General features: G+C 43.5%; 1 protein-coding gene across 4 annotated transcripts in view; it reads right to left on the bottom strand.

Annotated features, from left to right (window-relative positions):
- LOC107376127 (amyloid beta precursor protein binding family B member 2) overlaps positions 1-13088 on the bottom strand; it is a 46412-nt gene extending 33324 nt beyond the window's left edge. Inside the window, exons 1-8 of one of the 4 annotated variants that reach the window (XM_015945094.3) lie at positions 12884-13088; positions 9586-10859; positions 8548-8756; positions 8084-8251; positions 7888-7973; positions 7727-7787; positions 6321-6467; positions 1293-1420 (exon numbers count right to left, since the gene is read on the bottom strand). In XM_015945094.3, the coding sequence (XP_015800580.3) occupies positions 1293-1420; positions 6321-6467; positions 7727-7787; positions 7888-7973; positions 8084-8251; positions 8548-8756; positions 9586-10828 (2042 nt within the window). In that variant the 5' untranslated portion in view covers positions 10829-10859; positions 12884-13088. The remainder of the gene's footprint in view (positions 1-1292; positions 1421-6320; positions 6468-7726; positions 7788-7887; positions 7974-8083; positions 8252-8547; positions 8757-9585; positions 10860-12883) is intronic. The other 3 variants (XM_054739033.2, XM_054739032.2, XM_054739034.2) reach the window with 3 other exon arrangements.
- Between the last annotated feature and the right edge of the window lie 9347 nt (positions 13089-22435).

The raw sequence follows: 22435 nt of genomic DNA, 5'->3' as shown, positions 1-22435 counted from the left end.
ACACACACACACACACACACACACACACACACACACACACACACACACACACACACACACACACACACACACACACACACACACACAGAGCTAATGCTGTGCATGGAGGGAGGTCCAACAGAGGAAAGAAAGAAGGAAGAAAAGAGAAAGGGAGGAAAGAAAGACAGAGAAAAATAGAGGTGAGAGTGCAGTAAAGGATTTTTTTTAACAACCGTTTTCACTTTCTTTCTTTTCTGCAGGAATTAAAAACATCACTGAAAACCTCCACAGCTCCTTTGATTTATACGATTTATGGGACGTTTCTCAAACATCTGTGGCAACAAATGAAAAATGAGAATACAAACACACCCCAGTCCAGGTGCTTGTTTTGTGGGTTAGTGTAAACCTGGGGGGAGGGGGGTTACAAGTCCAGCTTAACCCCCTCCCTATTAGCAGCTATGCTAGCATCAGCACCTTTTCAGCTCAATAGTAGAAGGTTAAGATCATGATGGGACTCCAGCAATGACAGAAGGGCCCAAAGGTCATCATCAGAGAACTGGAGAGCCAAAGAAGTGAGAATAATTATGGAGTTTAAATGCATTCCGAGCAAATTTAGATGGAATAATAATGAGAAAACCCCATTCTCTGGTGATTTGTTAAAACTCATTATTCAGCGGCTTGTAGCAGTTCACTTTACAGCTGTGTGTTTGCAGATTTAGCAGCATTTCCCTTCATTCTTCCCAGTTTGTCTTGATTTTATTCAATTTACAAACAAAAAAAAAACAATGAAAACATCTGGATTTGGTAAAAATGCAAAGAGCTACAAATAGCAGCAAGAGCAGAAGAGAAGTGTGTCTTTACTAATCTTGTTTTACTGGTGAAATATAGAGTTTAATGTGGGTTTTCAGAAATGTGAAAAATGTTGAGACTGAAGCTGAACTTTAGGAAAATGATTTACTTGTCAAGAATCGAGTCAATTATTTGTGCAAAAAAAATCACATAGGGTGAGTTTGTTGTGCAAAACAACCTTTTTTAAATGTTTAGGCTTTCTTTTAAAATGGCTAAATATAAGTAAACATCAGTTTCTTCACAATGCCTTATGCTCTGTACTCAGGAAAGGTAGGCTGACAGTCTTCATAGTCAGAATCAGATATTTTCTGCATTAAAAATAAGAAAAGCATGAAAAAGCTCCTAAAAGCTGCTATTTTCATTCATTTTAAAACACGTAGGGAGTATTTTTGTAAACATTCTGCAGAATCTTTCAAACCTTTTCCTTTCAAAAAATAAAAAAATAATCTGTAAAGCCGTCCTACCTGTCGTGGTCGCGGCCAACGCCCCACACACGGATGCTGCTGATTGGCTGAGAGTGGAGCAAGCTGAGGTCATCTGGGTCAACCAGGGTCAACATGCGATCCTGAAGCACTAAAAGCATACCTTTACCCTGCAAGACGACAAACAGGACTATGTATTTACATCATGTAGATGTGGTTTGTGAACACACTGACTGGTTAATGGACATGTTAGACTCCTGCTGCTGCCTGATGTTTGCTAACTCAAAACATGATGTTGTTAAACCTGATTTGTTGGGTTGTTTTTAGTGATCAGGATAAATGAGGATGTTCCTTTAGTCCCTTATAGTTCACCTAGTGTGATGTATGATTATAAGAGTTTAAATGGAAGTTAATATCTAAAAAATTATGGCTTTAGCCCCCAGCTCCTATAAAGCTCCATGTGAATAACCTACTAAATAAATAAGCAGACATCTGTCATTTCATTAGCTTCTGCTTCATTAAATTCTCCTTTAACTCAAGATTTCAAATTAAACCCTCTTAATTCATCATTGCATTGATGACGATGTGGTCCTGTTGGCTTCATCAGAACGTGACCTCCAGCTTCACTGTGTCTGGAGCCTGCAGGTCAGGGACGAGGTCCTGCCTCACGTGGAGGAGTTTAAGTATCTCAGGTTCTTTTTCCCAAGTGAGAGAAACATGCAGCAAGAGATCGATAGGCACTTATAGGGCGACAGTGACAGAGGAGGTATGGGCCCGCCCCGTAACCCTACTTCCCTGCTGGTGGCGGTCGGACGGGCCAGTGGTGTCAGTGTTCTGCAGCCTCGCCTTCGTCAAAGCACTCCAGGGCAGCTGTGGCTACAATGTAGTTCATCAGCGTGTACATGTGTATGTGAATGGATGAATGACTAGTTGTGTTGTAAAGCACCTTGGGGGGTTGTAGAACCCAAGAAGGTGCTTTATAAAATTCAGACCATTCACCATTTATCTTTTTATTACATTATCTGGAGCAACTATTTTTCTGCACACAATTTCCTTCAGGATTAATAAAGTATTGTGATTCAGATTGGTGTTGCGACAGTGGTGCTGTACCGGTCCGTCGTGGTGAAGAGAGTGCTGATCCGGAATATTTACCAGTCAATCTACGTTCCTACCCTCACCTATGGTTAGAAGCTTTGGATAGTGACTGAAAGAACGAGATCACGGATAAAAGCGGCTGAAATGAGTTTTCTCCACAGGGAGGCGTCCAGGAGGCATCCTGACCAGATGCCCAAACCACCTCAACTGGCTCCTTTCGATACGGAGGAGCAGCGGTTCTACTCCGAGTCCCTCCTGAATGTCCGAGCTCCTCACCCTATCTCTAAGGCTGAGCCCGGCCACCCTACGGAGGAATCTCATTTCGGACGCTTGTATCCGCGATCTCGTTCTTTCGGTCATTACCCAAAGCTCATGACCATAGGTGAGGATTGGGACGTAGATCGACCGGTAAATCGAGAGCCTGGCTTTCTGGCTCAGCTCCCTCTTCACCACAACAGATCGGCTCAGCGTCCGCATCACTGCAGACGCCGAACCAATCTGCCTGTCGATCTCCCGATCCCTCCTACACTCACTCGTGAACAAGACCACAAGATACTTAAACTCCTCCACTTGAGGTAGGACCTCTCCCCCGACCCAGAGTTGGCAAGCCACCCTTTTGCGGTCGAGAACCATGGTCTCAGATTTGGAGGTGCTAATCCTCACCCCAGCCACTTCACACTCGGCCGCAAACCTACCCAGCAAGAGCTGAAGGTCAGAGCTGGATGAAGCTAGGAGGACCACATCATCCGCAAAAAGCAGAGACGAGATTCTCCTGCCACCAAACTCGACACACTCCACACCACGGCTGCGCCTAGAAATTCCGTCCATAAAGGTAATGAACAGAACCGGTGACAAAGGGCAGCCTTGGCGGAGTCCAACCCTCACCGGGAACAGGTCCGACTTACTACCGGCTATGCGGACCAAACTCACGCTCCTCTGGTAAAGAGACTGAATGGCCCTTAACAGAAAGCCACCCACCCCATACTCCTGGAGCGTTCCCCACAGGGTGCCCCTGGGGACACGGTCATAAGCCTTCTCCAAATCCTCAAAACACATGTGGATTGGTTGGGCAAACTCCCATGCCCCCTCCATCACCCTTGCAAGGGTATAGAGTTGGTCCACAGTTCCCCGGCCAGGACGAAAACCACATTGCTCCTCCTCAATCTGAGATTCAACTATCGATCGGACCCTCCTCTCCAGTACCTTGGAGTAGAACTTTCCAGGGAAGCTGAGGAGTGTGATCCCCCTATAGTTGGAACACACCCTCAGGTCACCCTTCTTAAAGATGGGGACCACCACCCCGGTCTGCCACTCCACAGGAACTGCCCCTGATCACCACGCAATGTTGCAGAGACGTGTCAACCACGACAGCCCTACAACATCCATAGCCTTGAGATACCCAGGACGAATCTCATCCACCCCCGGTGCTCCACTGCTGTGAAGGTGTTTGACAACCTCAGCAACTTCTGCCCCCGAGATTGGACAGTCCATCCCCAGGTCTCCCAGCTCTGGTTTCTCCTCGGAATGCACGTAGGTGGGATTGAAGAGCTCCTCAAAGTATTCCTTCCACCGTCCAACTATAGTCCCAGTTGACATCAGCAGCTCCCCATCCCCACTGTAAACAGTGTGAGTGAGTTGCTGCCTCCCTCTCCTGAGGTGCCGGACAGTTTGCCAGAACCTCTTTGGAGCAGATCGAGTCTTTCTCCATGGCCTCACCAAACTCCTCCCACGCATGAGATTTTGCCTCGGCAACTGCCACTGCTGCACCCCGCTTGGCTATCCGGTACCTGTCTGCTGCCTCTGGAGACCCACAGACCAGCCACGACCTGTAGGCCTCCTTCTTCAGCCTGACAGCTCCCCGAACCTCTGGTGTCAGCCAGCGGGTACGGGGGTTGCCACCACGACTGGCACCGGCCACCTTGCGACCACAGGTAGCAACAGCCGCCTCAACAATCGCAGAGTGGAACAAGGCCCACTTGGAGTCAATGTCCCCCACTGCTCTCGGAACGCGGTCAAAGCTCTGCCGGAGGTGGGAGTTGAAGACCGTCTTGACAGGTTCTTCTGCCAGGCGTTCCCAGCAGACCCTCACTATGCGTTTGGGTCTGCCAGGTCTACGCGGCATCTTCCCCTGCCATCGGATCCAACTCACCACCAGGTGGTGATCAGTTGACAGCTCCGCTCCACTCTTCACTCGGGTGTCCAAAACATACGGCCGCAGGTCAGATGATACAACTACAAAGTCTATCATCGACCTGTGACCTAGGCTGCCTTTATACCAAGTGTACAGAATGGGCATCCTTATGTTCGAACATGGTGTTCGTTATGGCCAAACTGCGGCTTGCACAGAAGTCCAATAACGAAACACCACTCGAGTTCAGATCAGGCGGGCCGTTCCTCCCAGTCACACCCCTTCAGGTCATGCTGTCATTGCCCACGTGAGCATTGAAGTCCCCCAGCAGGACAATGGAGTCCCCTGATGGAGCACTATCTAGCACTCGTCCCAGGGACTCCAAAAAGGGTGGGTACTCTGAACTGATATTTGGCCCATAAGCACAAACAACAGTCAGGACCCATTCGCCGACCCGAAGGCGCAGGGAAGCTACCCTCTCGTCCCCCGGGGTAAACCCCAACACACAGGCAGAGAGTCTTGGGGCTAACAAAAAGCCAACCCCAGTCCTCCGCCTCTCACCCGGAGCAACTCCAGCAAAGGAGAGTGTCCCACCCCTCTCAAGGACTTGGGTTCCAGAGCCAATGCTATGTGTCGAGGTGAGTCCGACTATATCTAGCCGGTACCGCTCAACCTCTGCCACAAGCTCCTGCTCCTTCCCCGCCAGCGAGGTGACATTCCATGTCCCAAAAACCAGTTTCCTTGTCCGGGGATCAGACCGCCAAGGCTCCCGCTTCGGTCTGCCACCCAATCCACACTGCACCGGACCCTTCATGTTCCTCCTGCGGGTGGTGGGTCCACAGTTGGATGAGCCCATGTATCCGGTTCGGGCTAGGCCTTGATAGTTCATCCATGAAAGATTCTCTGAACCGTTCTTTGTCTCACCCTTCACCTAAGACCAATTTGTCATGGGAGACCCTACCAGGGGCATAAAGTTCCCCAGACAACATAGCTCATAGAGGCGTTGCTTTTGGCCGTAAATACGGAAATGAAAACTAGGTCATGTTGTGATATGCTTGTCAGCCACTAGATGGTGCCATCAGATCAAAGAAATAAAACAGCTACTTTAGATATCACATTAAGGAAACAAGCTCACATTTTTGTTTTATTAGACTTGCTTGTTTGTTGCAACATCTGAGAACAAAGTATTTGTACATTTTAAATATTTCTCATATGTCAACATGGAGGAACAATCCTGCCAAGGTGAACGGGAAATAATTAAATATTTGAGGAAACAATTAGAAAATATTACACATACATATATATATATACATATATATACATATACATATATATACATATATATATATATATATATATATATATATATATATATATATATATATATATATATATATTATATACATATACATATATAGTAATAATTTATGATTACATGTAGTTATTTAATTACAATTTTGTTGTCTCAGTTCTTTATTTCCTGATATATGTTTGGGTCCGTTTTGACAGCATTCCATATTTCAGGAACTGTGTAACCTTAGTTAAACAAGACTTAATAATGTTTTGAACAAAACAAAAAGTCTATCAGTAACAAGTACTAGATTAAAGCCATTGTAACTCTGGGTTATTAACATGATAACAGGCTACAGATAACTTTTCTATTTGCATCTTCACTAATAATGAAATGATTATTTTATTGCTGCTGGTGTGTAAAGTTCCTGATTAGTTGCTGTATGCTTCAGCTGCCACAAGATGGCGCTTTAGAGCCACTTTTCTGTTCTTTAGTCTAACCAGTGGACTTCCATGTGAAAAGTGAGAAAATCTGTTATTTTACCAAACACACTGACCTCTCCCCAGACCCCGGCTGAGTCTCTGATGTCCCTCCTGCAGTAGGACAGCTGTCTGATACAGTGGTGCACCGCCACACTGCTTCTCCCCTCACACAGGTCCCTCTCCGCCATCTCCACCCAACCCAGAGATCGAACTGGAAACGACTGCCAGAGACAAACACAGTTTATTTTTTAGACAACCTTGTTGCCTCCTGTACCGCACAAACTTAAAGGGACATCGCTGTGTTGTGATTTTACTGGGATGCTCATGGATCGTTACAGCTGTTCAAGCTGATGCATTAAAACTGGGGTCTGGGTCCTCGCAAGATTGTCTGTGCTAAGGTTGTGAGGCTAGCAAGATTTTATAAGTAAAAATTAAATGTACAAAATCCCAATAACAAACCTACATCATAATCAAAACTCTGTATAAAAGTTATAACTCTGTATGTCTGTATAAATTTGTTACTGATCACATTTAATGTGTGTGGAAAAGGGGGTTGAGAGCTCCCAAGGAAAAGGTTTGGGAACCACTGCATTAATGTAAAACTGTGAGGAGCTCCTGTTCAGCAGATGTTTACATCCTCAATATTAGTTTTAACCCAAACCTTTCTCTTGCATTATTATTTTATGAAGCTTCTCGAGGAACGGTGGTTTAATCTCTAACACAAAGGTAAAGCAGCACACATAAAATATAAATAATCTTCCTTTCCTGTCTTTTTTCTTGTCATTTTTCTATCTAGACTAATTTTCTAAATAAATACCCTGTAGCTTCAGCCTGTAAAACATGTTGTTACTCAATAAGAGCAGCAAAAATGATCTGGCTGTAGCTTTTAACCAACTTAGTTCACAAAAGTCACCACTAAGGGGCGCTGCAGCAGAGACAGCAGACAAGCAGCAGCAATCACCAGGATTACGTCATTTCTAGAGAAATCTGGTGTTTCCCTCAATAACAAACATAAGATTTAATAATTGGTTCTTAGATTTTGCACCTTTGCACTCAAACTTCACTGTTCATTATTCGTTGTGCTTAAACATGGCTGCAAACATAGAGGTGAAAACTGAGGAATTAAATCTTTTGAGAAAAAACATTTTATTTTACTTGATGCAATGAAGGAAATAAAAAGAAAGACAATGCCAATTAAAACAAGGTAAAGATAAACAATACAGACCACGACTCTTGCAGACAGAAGCCATGGTGTTGTGATGATTGCTAAATACATTCTGACCACGTCTGGAACAAACCCAACTAACTCAGAGAGGAGGATGCTCTTTTAACGTTCAACATGCGTGAAACCCCTCAGCTGGAGTCTTTTGTATTCTTGTTAACATCACACTGCTTTTCAAGTTTTGAAACCGATTGCAGGCATAAAAAGTCAAACCCAATGTTGCTTGTAGAGCCTGTATATATTATATTTAAGGTTTACCATCGCTTCTGGGTCAGAAAATGTGCTGTTGAGGTCCACAGTCTCTAACTGAGCTGGAGGACTGCAGGGAAGAGGAATATAAGGTGGAAGATGGGTGTTAAAGTCAAACTTTAGATAATAAACTGCCTTTTTGATTAAACATGTCAGCCTGTGTCTCTTACTTGAGCTTCAGAGAGGCGTATCGGAGGGTAGCTCCTTCAAACGCCTTCAGACTGGGGTCTGGATACACTGGATAATCCTTCAGCTCCTGATGAGCAAACACAGAAGGAAAACATTATCATCATCTCCAAGGTCAGTGTTCACAGGAAAACCTCCAGCTCACAGGTTAAACTAAAACTCTAACCAAATGAAACGTACTTGGGCAGTGCAGGAGGTGTTGGCGCTGAGGCTTTGACCAGGGGAAGGGATGACTTTAGAGGGTGTAGAGGAGGAAGAGGAGAGGGAGGAAGCATAGGGGGAGGGGACTGGCTCCACCGAGCTGTCAGATATCAAGCTGCTGGGGCGCTGGAGGGGACAAAGGGATGACTGAAGATGAAAACAAACAGTGAGGGAAGCAGGATTAGACACATATGGATGGCTCAACTCTGAGGCTCACGCTGTTTCACAGAGCACGACTGAACACACGTCACAGTGATCAGGGCGAAAATTATAGACATCAAACCTATCAAAACAGAATTAAGCGAAAGTTTGACTGAGTTTTCTGCCCCTTTACAGAGTCTGTAGCTACAAGTAAGAGCAGGTCTGTAAATGGACGTATCCTCCTTCAGGAAACAGCTGGGCCTGTCACAGGATGGATCCCCCCGAGGCGTGTTGGGTCTCACCTCGTTCGGCAGCTTCAGAGACTCCTGAGTATCTTTTAGTGGGTCAGGATCGGGATCTGGTTCACTGCCGGAGGCGGTTTGTTGGTTTCCGGAGGCGACAGGCCGGTCGTACTGCGTTGTGCCAGTAGGAACGTGCCAGAAATAGACTTCTGATGAGTCTGAGATCTCCCGCCAGCCTGGGGGCAGGTCTCCTTCTACCCACACATCTGCTGATGGATCACAGATATTACACACAAGTGTATCACGCGTTCTATATTAACACGTGTAGATTAAGCCATGTGGATACAAAGAGACTAATAATCGCTGGGAGGAACATTTCAGTGATGGCCGCTCTGTTCTTATTTAGTTTCTGTTGTCATAGCAACTCCTGGGCTCGTACCCTGTGGTAAGAACAGGCAACAGTCTCGTTATTTCTCTTCCTCTTATGTCTTTTTTGTCTTCATACATCCCAATTTTAAGTCAAAGCACCATCCTAATGCCAGATTTTAGGTTAGTGTGATTGGCTGACTTCAGGAAAGAGACTTCAAATACAAATCTATAAATTACAATGTGTGAAGTATTCATTCATTCTTGAGGTAACTCACAGAAAATGAACTTTCTTTGTGATTAAAAACGTGTCGTCTTTTTTCGTGAGGGGGTGGGGTGATGTATCATCTCAAGTATAATTCTTGCAGCCCAGAACAAGCGGCCCCTTTGGGATTATTACATTTGCATTTTATTTCTATATTTTAAAGTTGTGAAAAACAAACCCACCTACCGCTAAATAGAAATTGTTTTACTGGTTTTTTTCCCCCCCTTCTCATATCTTGCTCTCTGCAGTGTCCTGCACTTTTCTTCAGCCTAATGGCTCTCTGCACCATAAGGTTGCTCAGGGGGGTCCTAAAGGCTCCAGCAGCACTGCTGTAGTGACCAGCGTACTCATGAAGTGTTTTATTTATTTATTTTAAAGTCCAGATCAGATGGATTGCGTGAGGCAAAAAGATGGGGAGGAGAAAAGGAAAGAAACAAATAAACAAAACATGAGATTAAAATCCTAACCTGTGTCCCGTGGAGACTGTGGAGACGAGGACTCTTGAGACAGGGTGGTCCAGCTGGAGTCTTCGTCCTCTGAAGGAGTGTCGGGAGTCAGCTCCATCCTCAATCCCACTTTAGGGGCACCACGCTCTGGATCTGGCTGGGTGGGGGGGCCGTTGTTTCTACCTGGGGTGTTTCGTTCAGCAGCTCTTGTCTGTTTGGGGGAGAACGGTGGGTACTGCTGCAGGAACTGGTTCTCGTTGTTGGGGTGCAGCTCCACTTTGATGACCCGAGGCTGGGCGCTTCGGCCGGGCTTTGCAGGACTACGTGGACTCGCGTGAACTTCGGTGCTGAGCTCCTCCCTGATTGGTGCTGGACCTTGGTTCTGGAGGTGGTTGTCTGATACCCACTCTGGGCTGTTAGTAGAAGAAGAGGAGGTGGAGGAAAGAGGAGCTTCAACCACCACTGGTAACAGGGGTTGTCTTGGTGTTGGTGTGGGCTCATCTTCCTCATCCTCTACCACAGGCTCCACATCTTCCTTCTCCTCATTGCAGTTCTGCTTGCTGCTGTCCTTCTCCTTCTGGCTCTCTCTCTCTTTAGCTGGACTGTCCTGCTTCTTCTCTGAGGAGGGCTTATGCTGCTGCTTCTCCTCCTCTTTCTTTTCACAGCTAGGGTCCAGATCCCAACCCTTGCCATGGTAGTCCAAGAAGCTCTTGGTCCTTCTGCGAAATGGAGGCAACTGTGAGTTGTCCTTTCCAAACTCTAGCCAGTCAGAAGCAGGGTTATTGAGGAGATCGTTGTGAATTTTGTCCACTGTATTGGCTCTGCTCAGCTCCAGCTGCTGGCTCTCCGCCCGTCTCTGCATGTTGGCTCCATTCTTGGCCAGTTTGGGGTTGGTTGAGTTGGAGATGGAGGAGGATGAGGTGAAAGAGGAGGAGTAGAGGGCAGAACTAGAGGAGGACTTGGTTGGGAGGCCTCTACCTCTGGTTACAGGTTGGTATTTAGAAGACAAAGCCAGGTTGTCACTTATCCCCATGGCGCTCCGCACGCTGGTCATGGCGTACCTCTGACGGCTCTTTGGCAAGGTGGCCGAACTTCCTGTTTCCATGGACTCCTTGATGACATCGCGTCCAAGCAGCTGGTTGTATGACGAGCGAAGACTCAGAGAGGTGGGAGGGGTTGCAGAGGGTCCGTTGCGGTTCGCGAGACCCCCCGTTGATGGGGAGGAGCCAGAGCGGGAGAGAGGAGGAGTTTGTGCTGACATCATGTCTGACTGGAAATACACCTCAAAGATGGAGCTAGTGGGAGAAGATAAATCATGCAACAGACATTATTTTACACGCCAGCATTTTCTCTGACATCGGTTTTTATGTTGTTCTTTCATAAAAATTCAAACCACCTTACAGATGCAGGATTCTGTTAATACAACGGGGTGCAGACTCTGTTCTAGTCCAGTTAGCAAATGAGGTGTCGCTGTTGAAGTGTCAAAAATGCTGCATCAAAGCCACAGAACTTTAGATGCATTTAAAAAATATCAGGAATGAGTCAGATCCTCCACGTACTCAACCAGGAGTGACTTACAGAGCAGCAGCTGAGGAGTACGCTGGTCTACAGGGAGGAGAAGAAGGCAGCCAGTTACTGCTAGCTAGCGAGATGTGCCTCTTTCATCTCTGGGTGGATCTGCTTTGTAATGCTGAATACACACAGAGGGGTAGCACCGGGAAAAGTGGCAGAAAAAAATCACTGAGCCAGAGAGACATGATGCAGAGAAAATGTGAGTTGCATCACAGCTAATTAGCGCAGGACCCCTCCAAAGGAAGCTAGTGGCAAACAAGTCCAGACACGCGAGTGTGATGGATAAATATGCTGCCACCCGATCGCATCATCGTGCGTGCCTCGAATAATGCTGCAGTCATCGTTGCCTCTTCTAGAGACACAGAAAACTCAAAGGCAGCAGATTTTAGTGCGAGATAAAAGCTTGTGGTGAATTTTGAAGTGAGTGGAATATCTGCACCGTGCATTTTAGTTCCTACGGGGCCTCCATCCCATCTGGGTGGTTGTGTTGTCTCAGCCGGACAACAACAACCTGTTAGTGCCGAATCTGCTATCGTCTACAGACCCGTGACTCAGTGTCAACAGGTACAAAAACACCTGCTTCTTAATAATACCCGCTGTTGTCTGGGAAGCTTTTTGTCATGCAAGTCTAATGAACTGGGCTCACCGTGAGCTGGTGCACAAGAAAATTACAAATAAGTAGAAGATACAAAACAGCTGCAATTCATGTTTTTGACAGCAGTTAAACCGATCAGTAAACAGTATATGAGCAGCAGACAATGATGTCTGTCTTCTTAAACAAAGCAGCCAGGTCTGTTGGTCATAAAGTGGGGCAGAGAGAGGATGCAGGAGGAGAAGAGGAGAATGGATGGTTAGAGAGAGAAAGTGAGGAGAATGACACAGCACTTTGAGGGCAGGACACAGTCACCACAAAACGGTTGTTGTTATCAAGGCCTGCAAAGTCGTCCTAAATACATCTGTTGTGCGTTGTAACACTGGAGGTCCTTCAGGAAGTGCGCAGGATTTTACCAGCTGAAACAGGTTTAATCATGTCTCACACTATTGATTTTTTCCATTTCCTGTTGCTTTTATTACTGTAATGATTTGTTGATATTACAGCAGTCACGACCCCTCTTATAAACTATGGAATAACTTCTTAAAAGAATGGGGAAAGAAAATAAGATTATAGAAAAATAGAAGATTCCTTCTATTTTTGAGCAAATGCACACTTTATTATTATGCACATTTTCTTTGATTTACACATCAACACGAGTAACATTCCCAACGGTCTCCTGACTTTGTTTCCAAAGTAGAGTTTGCAGGTTAATGCCACAATAATTTGTGTTGTTGCAGCAAATCTTTAAAATAAAAGCGTGCATCTGGACTCAGTTAAGAGCTGCGCTTCTTCAGCAAGAAAAGAAACGCAACAGATGAAAGCGGGAGTAGGGGCTGGGGGGGGGGGGGGGGGGGGGATGAACTTGGAAAAGTCGATGATGTCATGGGTGGAGTATTCTAGCATCTCGATTCTTGTAGCCTCAATAAACTCTTTCCCTGACTGCCACAAACCAGAATCAGCTTTATTTTACCAAATCCACCCCTAAACCTCACAGATTCGTAGGTGGTGATGATTAACCGAACCAATCAGTCTATTTAAGAGCAGACGCAGTAAATCTTTACCATCATCTCCGTCTCTCTCCAGCTCCCTCACAACAGCCGCACTGGGAGGGGAGCTCATCCCACCGGAGAGCATCTATTGACATCCACTCACCGTTCAGCCTCCGCGCCTCCCTTTCCCCACGACGACCGGGCGGTTGGTGACGAGCAGAAGTCAGCGTCTGCTGTTAAGTGTCAGTCCGCCGGTGGAGCTGTAGCTTGAGGCGGTAGCCCGCATCAGATCGCATTGCCAAGCCCTCCCAGCCCGCCCGGCTCGCTTCTCGCTGCTGGCGGCCGAGCTGCGCGGCTGCGCCGTCTTTCTGCGCAGGATGATCCCGGAGTGACGCGGTGCGGTGGAGCTCAGCCGGCCGGCCAATCAGAGGCGCGGAAGGAGCTGAGGGCACTGTGTTATTTTGCAACTTAGGTAATGAAATCACACCTCATCCTCCACAGGGCCGGTCCTAGACCGGTAGATGTGAGGGCACGAGCAGAAACGTGAGGCATGGGTTGGTGGTGGGGGTGCTCTATTGTTTTTGTCATGTGATTGGAGTGCAGTTTGGCTTGGCCCTTACCTTTCTTTCTCAGCCGCTGAAACCCGTACTCATGCGTTCATCACGTCACAAACCAACTAATGTCCAGAATTCTGCTGCCTGTATCCTAACCCAGCCTCACGATCACATCATCAGCCCTGCCCTTTGGCTTCCTATGCCTCAGCGCATCCCTGTCAAAGTCCCACTCACATTCAACCTCCATAACCTGGCTGACTCCTTCCTGTCTCACCTGCTCCATCACCACATCCCATCCCTGGGTATTCTTACACAGGAAACTTTAAATGGTAAATGGCCTGTATTTGATAGAGCACCTTCTAGAGTCCTGGAACCCCTCAAGGCGCTTTACAGCACAATCAGTCATTCACCCATTCACACACACATTCACACACTGGTGGGGATAAGCTACAATGTAGCCACAGCTGCCCTGGGGCGCACTGACAGAGGCGAGGCTGCCGAGCACTGGTGCCACCGGCCCCTCCGACCACCACCAGCAGGCAACGTGGGTTAAGTGTCTTGCCCAAGGACACAATGACAGCGACAGACTGAGCGGGGCTCGAACCTGCAACCTTCCGATTACGGGGCGAGCACTTAACTCCTGTGCCACCGTCGCCCCTAAATATAAGGGGCGATGGTGGCGTTATATAATAATGTAATTATTATAAATAATAATTATAAATAATGTGTACAATAAACTGAGCTCAATGCACAATTGGAATGTTTACTTTGAAAAGGGACTTCTTGTGATTTGGTGCCATGTTGTGGAAATTTTATGTTTATTAATTCTTGATCATTGACCAAATCAACTGAATGTAAATGTATTGCTCTATGCCTCTTTGCATGCTCACTCATTCATGCACACTCTCTCTCTCTCTCTCTCTCTCTCTCTCTCTCTCTCACACACACACACACACACACACACACACACACACACACACACACACACACACACACATTCTTGACTCCCCCCCCCCCCCCCCCCCCCCACACACACACACAATCTCTCTCTCTCTCTCTCTCTCTCTCCCATTTCCTTCTTATCTCTTGGTATAAATAAACTCTGTGACCAGATGTTCAGGGCCTCGTACATTATGCCACAGTTATAACAGTTTGAATTGTCGTTCACTGTCTCATTTTTCTCTCGAACACACACATTCTTGACTCCCCCCCTCACACACACACAATCTCTCCCTCTCTCTCTCTCTCTCTCTCTCTCTCTCTCTCTCTCTCTCTCTCTCTCTCTCTCTCTCCCATTTCCTTCTTATCTCTTGGTATAAATAAACTCTGTGACCAGATGTTCAGGGCCTCGTACATTATGCCACAGTTATAACAGTTTGACTTGTCATTCACTGTCTCATTTTTCTCTCGAACACACACATTCTTGACTCCCCCCCCCCACACACACACAATCTCTCTCTCTCTCTCTCTCTCTCTCTCTCTCTCTCTCTCTCTCTCCCATTTCCTTCTTATCTCTTGGTATAAATAAACTCTGTGACCAGATGTTCAGGGCCTCGTACATTATGCCACAGTTATAACAGTTTGACTTGTCATTCACTGTCTCATTTTTCTCTCGAACACACACATTCTTGACCCCCCCCCCCCCACACACACACAATCTCTCTCTCTCTCTCTCTCTCTCTCTCTCTCTCTCTCTCTCTCTCTCTCTCCCATTTCCTTCTTATCTCTTGGTATAAATGAACTCTGTGACCAGATGTTCAGGGCCTCGTACATTATGCCACAGTTAAAGCAGTTTGACTTGTTGTTCACTGTCCCATTTTTCTCTCGACTACAGGAAATGGGTTATTTATAAACATTTTGATAAAATCCATGACATTATTTGGTCCTTCGACAGCTGGGGTGCCATCACCTCGCGGCGCCAAGAAACGACGCCGGAGGACTATCGACAACCTAAATTTCCTCCAGCGCTGAGTTTTGTTGGGGGGTCGGTGGGATCTTGACGTCGCTAGGAGGAATGAGGGTCCACGAACTCAAGCCCTGAGTGGAGAGATTTGGTGAGACAAGTTTGTTGTTTGTTTTTTGTTTTGTGGTACCAAGAGAAAATCCTAGGTGACCAGAGGTCAAATGTAGGTGTGGTCCGCCTGGAATAGGATGGTTTTGACGGGTTCGTTTGAATGCTGTCTGTATTGGCTTGGTTTGCTGCATTTTAGCCGAAATTAGAAATGCAACTCTGTTGTAAGAAATAGAAGTAAACCGGTATGATAACTATTGAGATTCAAATTATGGTGACGTCCGCCTTGACTAGAATGGTTTTGACAGATTCTTTGCATGCTGTCTGTATTTGGCTTGGTTTTAAGTGTTTTGCCGGAGAATTAGAAATGTGCTCTAGTTATCTGTGTTGTTGTTTGTTGTCTTGGATGTTGTCTGCCTTAATTGTTGTTTAGATAAATGAGAGAGGGTATGAATTTGCTTTGTACTTGTGGTATCTACGTATGGGGGAATAAGAACTCACAAACACCTTTTGAATGAAGATGGTACATTGATGGAAATGTAAATCCAGCAAATGGGGAAATGATCTGAAAATCATCAGAGGATTGATGGAAAACATGTTTCGCTGATATTTTGGTAACCGCTGACGTGTGTACTTGCAGGGTAACCTTAGCACAAGAGAGAAAAATGAGAAAATTACTAATGAACTATCAGGATTATGGTTACGAGGATGCACAGAGCGGTGGAGAGAAAGAAAAAGGTTGAAAATGTGAAACAGAGAGGAGGACGAGCATGCCTAAAGTATCAAAACAATTGCAGCTGTGCTCTGAGTCTGAGCCACCAAGGTAAATTGCGGCCTGAAGGGTATAACTGGAAAATAAAGATGAAAAATATAATTTGAACAGATTCTCAAAATTGTTATTTATTTGTTTTGCTATTAAGCACAGCTGCTGAAGACCTTATTGCATTTGAGCCCCTCCATTTTACTTCAGTAAGTCAAGTCCATATTTCATGTTCAGAATGCACACTGTCCACAGTGGTGGGCATGTAGTAAAATTATTAACAAATTATTAAATGTTACAAACAATATTTGTTGAAATTTGTTTCATTCACACCCCAAGATGAATAAAAAAAAGTGTTAAATAATCATGGTTGAAGATTTCATAACTCATGCATCAAAGGATTAAGCACTGGCCAAATATTTTATTCCTGGTATTCTGGTGACTAATATAATTTGAACTATGAACTGTGCCACTTTTAGTGGCTGACAGGGAAAGGGTTTCAGTGGAACCCCTCAGTTTGAGAAATTGATTGTTTAACAGTACTCATAGACCTATAAAAGCTAAATATGTAGGTTTTTGGTTGAACTTCTTGGACAGGGAAATTGACTGTGTGATTTAACAGTAATCCCAGAACAACAAAACTAGTGGCTATTGTCAAATAGCATTTTATATCCTTATTTGTTTTTTTAAATCTTTGTCTCTGACATTTTAAAAAAGGACAAAGGAGTTCTCAGCAAATGACAATCGAGCCCGGGCAACAGCGGATTTGGTGTGCAGCACCTGTTGAAGTAAGTCGAAAACTGCATTTTGAGCACTCTAAAAATATCGGTTGTCATGAACTGAATGACCTGGTGTCTGTCAAATGTAGAAACTTGTTCAGATCTCCGATTAGCGGACATTGTGATCAGAACAAGGGCAGAAACTGTCTGGAAGTAAAATTGAAATGAGATAGCAGATTAAAGCTGTTGTAGGGAATTTGCATTTAATAAGTTTTAATCCTTTAATTCTTCATGTATTCTCAGCTTGGGAACATTAAAATGCTTGACACAGAATTTCACTCTCCTCTGTGTCTGGGTTAAACAGCAAGGTTGTATCAGAATGTAAACACGCATTCTAACAGACCTTCGGCGCAAGTGAGACTATCAGCCATCCCTATCAGCCTATCAGCCATGCGATTCTTAAGCAGAAATCAGAAAAGCTTCTAATACAATTCCTAACAGTTAAAAATACCAAGAAGGAAGTGTAACTCCGAGTTGTTAATTTAATTTAAAAGTGGGTTATGGATAAGATAATGTTTTCATTTAAATATGGGTTTTGCACACTTTTAAATTCAGAATGAAGTAGCTGGACAGTTGATTAGAATTCATCTGTCCTCTGTTAACATCGGCCCATGTTTCCTAAATCGGTAGAGATTACGTAAATGTTGGCACAGCTGCATAGAACTGCTCACTTTTGAATTAGGAGAAATATAAAGTTATGTAGTTTCTGGCTGAACCATTTAATATTGGTAAAATTTAAACCGATTAATGAACAGATTTATTGCTGAACACATCAAATAGTAAATTTTTGTACATGACCACATATTTCATTTATTATAGGACAGGCAGTATGATATTGCCTACATTTCAAAACTTGGATTTCATAAAACATGATAAAGTTTAAAAATCTTTGTTACACACCAACATTTATTTTATAAATAGGATTTAGATGATGAATGAGTGATTCGGCTGTTTCTTATTAAGATTCAATTTTTTTTTCTTTTAACGTGACTGAGTGTAATTATGCCACTTCTCAGGGCCACATGCCCTGAAAATGAAAATCCCACTGTTTCCATATCGTAACCCAAACATTATTGCTGAGCCACGCTGACCTATTCAGACAAGAGGTATCAGGCGTCCTTCTTCGAGTGAGGTAGTTAGCTGATTCCTCTTGACATTGACATTCTGCTAACTATCTGACGCTTGTGCGTCTGTTGAATACCAATAAAACTTGATTATGAGAAGAAACAAAATAACGTTAAGCAGAGTGTGACCCCTGATAGAAGGTTAAATGAACAGAATTGAAATGTCAAATTTAGGAGTGATGATAAATGTTTTGTTTTGAACCTAAACTAAACAAACTCTCAAAAGTACTGATTGTGCCCTTTTAAATTATCATCTATGAATGACCTGGTTTGCTCCCTCGAGATGATTCTTAAATACTATCGTTAATCAATATCTTTAGAGATTACCCAATATCTTCAAAAACACTATCTATTGTAGATAGATGGATTTTTAAGTTACCATGGGTTTTTTCTTTGACATTATTTTGTTATCATATGACATTAGACATCTTAAAGGCCAAGACTATTACTCGAACCATGGGTCAAGTCCATTTATATCCTTGAAACTTTCCTAACAAATGAATCTTCTAAACAAATCAGAACACTAATCCTTGATTTAGTGTTCATGGCTTCAGTAGCATTGATTTATGATCAGTTACTTCTATATGAGGATGCTAAATTAACTGCATATTTGAAAAATCTAGTTCTTTACTAGTTATGAAGAGTATAGAAGTTATGTAAATACCTCTAACTTGTGTTAACCACTCTATCTCGTTTCTAAATTAACTGTTTATGTAATTAATATTGAACTCTTCTGTGTAGGTTAGTGAATATTTTCTGTTATTTTTGCTAATTCTTTATTTTGCCCCTACTTTGGACCTAATCAGCTTCCCACTTTCTTATCACCTTCTTAATTCAACAAAGAGAGATCAGCTCTCGCCCTTGACTCATCATCGTTTTGTTATTGCTGGACAAGCATTATAAGATGACACTTGTCCTACATGGCCCTTAGGTGTGACCATACCATACCATACCATACCATACCATACCATACCATACCATATTTATTTATAAAGCACCATTTCAAAATAGCATGGCAGCTAACCAAAGTGCTGTACATAAAAGCCAAATGCTTGACCAAGAAACACAATAAGAACAGGCAAAATACATAAGAACAGAGCATAAATAGTCGGAGATAAAAATTCCTACTAAAAACAATAAAATAGGAGAACAGTTAAAAGCACTAAAAAATTAAAAAATAATGCGACCAATGATAAAAACATTTGAAATGGCACAAATAAAACAAAATAAAATACCAGATGGTGCGAGGTGCCTAAAGTGAGCAACTAAATCACAAAAATGGAAATTAAAAACTCAAATCCGGTGCTAGATTGTCATGAAAAGTGTCACGGAGGGAAGGCAATGCTAAAGAAGTGTGTTTTCAGGGCCGACTTGAAACTGCTAACAGAGGGAGCTATACGCACACGGAGGGGCACCAGTAGCATGATGACCTAACAAATGTTCTTTGATGGTCACATTAATTTGAGAATGACCTGATTACACATACATCTAGTAGTTTTTACATTTGTCAGTCTTTGATTTTGTTTATTTTGTTTATTTCTTGTTGTTTTCTGGGTATAAATACTTTAGTTGATCATAATCACACTTAGTTATACTCCTCTGCTTGACCTCTAAACTAATTAAGGCTCCTCCCCAAGCACTTCCTTGTTTCCTGTAGTATAACCATTTTATACAAAGTACACTTTTATAAATTATGAATTATTTCTTTTGTTTAGAACGTCTTTTCCCTTCCTGAAACGATCATCATCTTTTCAAACACCTTAAGGGTTGTGTGTATCTAAGAACACCATCAGTTGTTTTATTTTTGATCGTTCACTGTCTCTATGTGACAGATGAGTTTTATTTTCCTTAGATAAATCTGTTGTCCTATTTAACTTACAGAGCTTTAATTTAGCAGTATTTATCTCCTGTTGACAAATTTTACATATTATCTAAGAAGCATTATTGAGTGACATTGCACATTGTTGTTGTACTCTGGAGTAACCTTACCCCACTGAATCTATGTGGAGTTGAAATATTATTTTACTCCAGTGTTAGAAGCAAAGAGATTAAATTAAGAAGTCACTAGAGGTGAAAGTTTCTGGCATAATGAGAGCAAACACATAGTCTATGATATTATTATTTTTTGATTTGAGCTTGGGGAAGCTGACAAGCTCACCCTTTTTCCCAGATGGGTTAATCCTTTTGATTTCTTTAGATTACAATCTTCTGCAACAGCTCTTTTACTACAATTTCTCCTGTTACTCCTAGGTGATGTAAATCACTTTTTGTGTTTATTTTCAATTTTCTTTACACGGATTATGGCTTTTTTGTTGGTTGTTTAGATTGTTTGTTTTGTTTTGTTGTTTTATGCACACTGTGCTGCATGACTCTGCCCCCTGCTGATGTGTACTAGTAATTGCAAGTTCCTTGGGATGGGTGTTTTTCACATGTTATGTGAGGTCCAATTTTAACATCGGGTTGGCGCAATGCTTGCCGGTATCGGACCCTTTTTTGTTTATGTCTTGTTTCTGGTGAGCCATGAGTTGCCTCATGCCTCAAGAGGCGGGAAGGCTGATAACGATTTCCTCACAGTATTACACTGCCTGGACGGAATGACTTTAAATATTGGATGATAAGGATTTTTGCTGAAAACAATTCAAAATCAACAGTGACCTTCCGGAATTTTTTGTGCTTTTTCACCACAGGTCGTGAAACCAGGAAATTGGGTTCTGATGAAGGTGCTGAAGCGAAACAAATGGGGCAGCCAAAGGTCCATTAGAAGTACTCCTCATCACTCCCACTGCTGTGAAGATTGCTGAGAGGCCATCTTGGATTCATCTATCCCACTGCAAGCTTATCAACTAACCGCTTTAGCACGGCAACAAAGTTCGGCTACAAAGGGGTGGGCCACCATTAGGGTGCCACCTCTCAAACCCGGTGAAGATGGAGGTCCGCTTCAAGGTCATTGGTTTCACCACATTGTTGATGTTGGTGGTCGCACTCATGGCCCTGCACTTGGGCCGCCTCTCAGCACCTGATGGAACAACTGAGACAGCAGCATTTGAGGGGGTTCTAGAACTGGAACTGAAACGACGGATTGGGGTTCCTCCCTGACCGCATATCTACATGACAACTTAGCCTGCATCCACCTCAGCTGACGACCCCTGGACGCAACTACAACAGGACACAGCGAAGAAGAGACGCTGGAAAAGGATCAAATACTTCAAGCACCTGCACCTAATTCTCTAGACTGGTTTCACGGTCAAAGACCTGAAGGACTTTTTGGGGACAAGATCATCTCCCTGACAATTGGACAACCGCCTCGACACGCCAAGGAAGGACCCTGAAGTCTTCCTATTGAGAAGTTGAACTTTGTGCTTCATGTTCCGAACTACGTTATTGCACTCCGGACCTGGACTTCAAGGTACTCAACAACGTAAGACTGAAACCATCCTGATCAACGGAAGAGGACTCTGACTTTCAAACCTATTCTCCAACCGGGACTCTCAGTCCACGGAGAAGCCCCTTGATGAAGAATGCCTCGTTTGCCTCAGCTCTGCCATAGTTAGAGCTGCGTAAATTAATATTACACCTTCATTTTTCCTCCTTCACAGAAAGATGTGTCTGCAACTTGGAGCTTTAATCTAAATTCACCTGATGTTTTAATACACCGTACTGATGTTTTCTGTGTATTATATGGTTTTGCGAACCCTTCCCAGTCTCCTTACAGGAACTGCCATAAATTGTAGAATTGTGCACCACAGTAAATTCATCTCAGTATGTATGAAATAGCTTTTCTTAAGGTTATAATTGTGTTGATTTAGCTGATTCCATTTTCTGCTGTAAGATATTATGGTCAGTTGTGTTTGCCTTATCGTGTTTATTGTTTTATTTGTTCTTATTATTTTGCTGATTTTGGTATTACAACTTGTATGGAATAATTATTTGAGCAAAGTTATCAGGATTGAGGTTATGATCCGTAATCGACAAACGAATGCAGCACCTCATGCTGTGTTCCCACCTCATCGTGTTGATTCAGAACCTTTCATATCTGATCGTAGTGATTATTACTTTTTTTTTTTTTGGTTTTGATGCTTATCATTGTAGAGAAGATGTGCCTATATTTAATTAGAAACCATAAAATGTGAAATATCACGAAGTATGAAATATCACCTTAATGGATCTTTAAGTAAATTTAATCAGAAGATCGGATCTTTTTATTGCAGGGATTGAGCAACTAGGGATGGGTACCTTTGACATTTGAATCGATTCGGTACTAATTCCCGGTACCTAGGAATCGATACCGGTACTTAACGGTACCAATTTTCGATACTTTTGAGTGTTTATTATTTTAATTCTCTTTTATAATTAAATATATATTTTTCTCAATATATAACAATATTTGATAAATATCACGATAAATAACATACAACTGTTTGTATTTTAACATCGTCCTTGGTGTTTTATAAGCTGATAATTAAACTGAAGCAAACATCTTTACTGTG

The sequence above is a fragment of the Nothobranchius furzeri genome, chromosome 1, assembly GCF_043380555.1.
Source record: "Nothobranchius furzeri strain GRZ-AD chromosome 1, NfurGRZ-RIMD1, whole genome shotgun sequence".
In the NCBI taxonomy this organism is placed as follows: domain Eukaryota; kingdom Metazoa; phylum Chordata; class Actinopteri; order Cyprinodontiformes; family Nothobranchiidae; genus Nothobranchius; species Nothobranchius furzeri.
The sequence above is the reverse complement of the archived record's forward strand: the minus strand, read 5'-3'. Positions and strand labels throughout refer to the sequence as shown.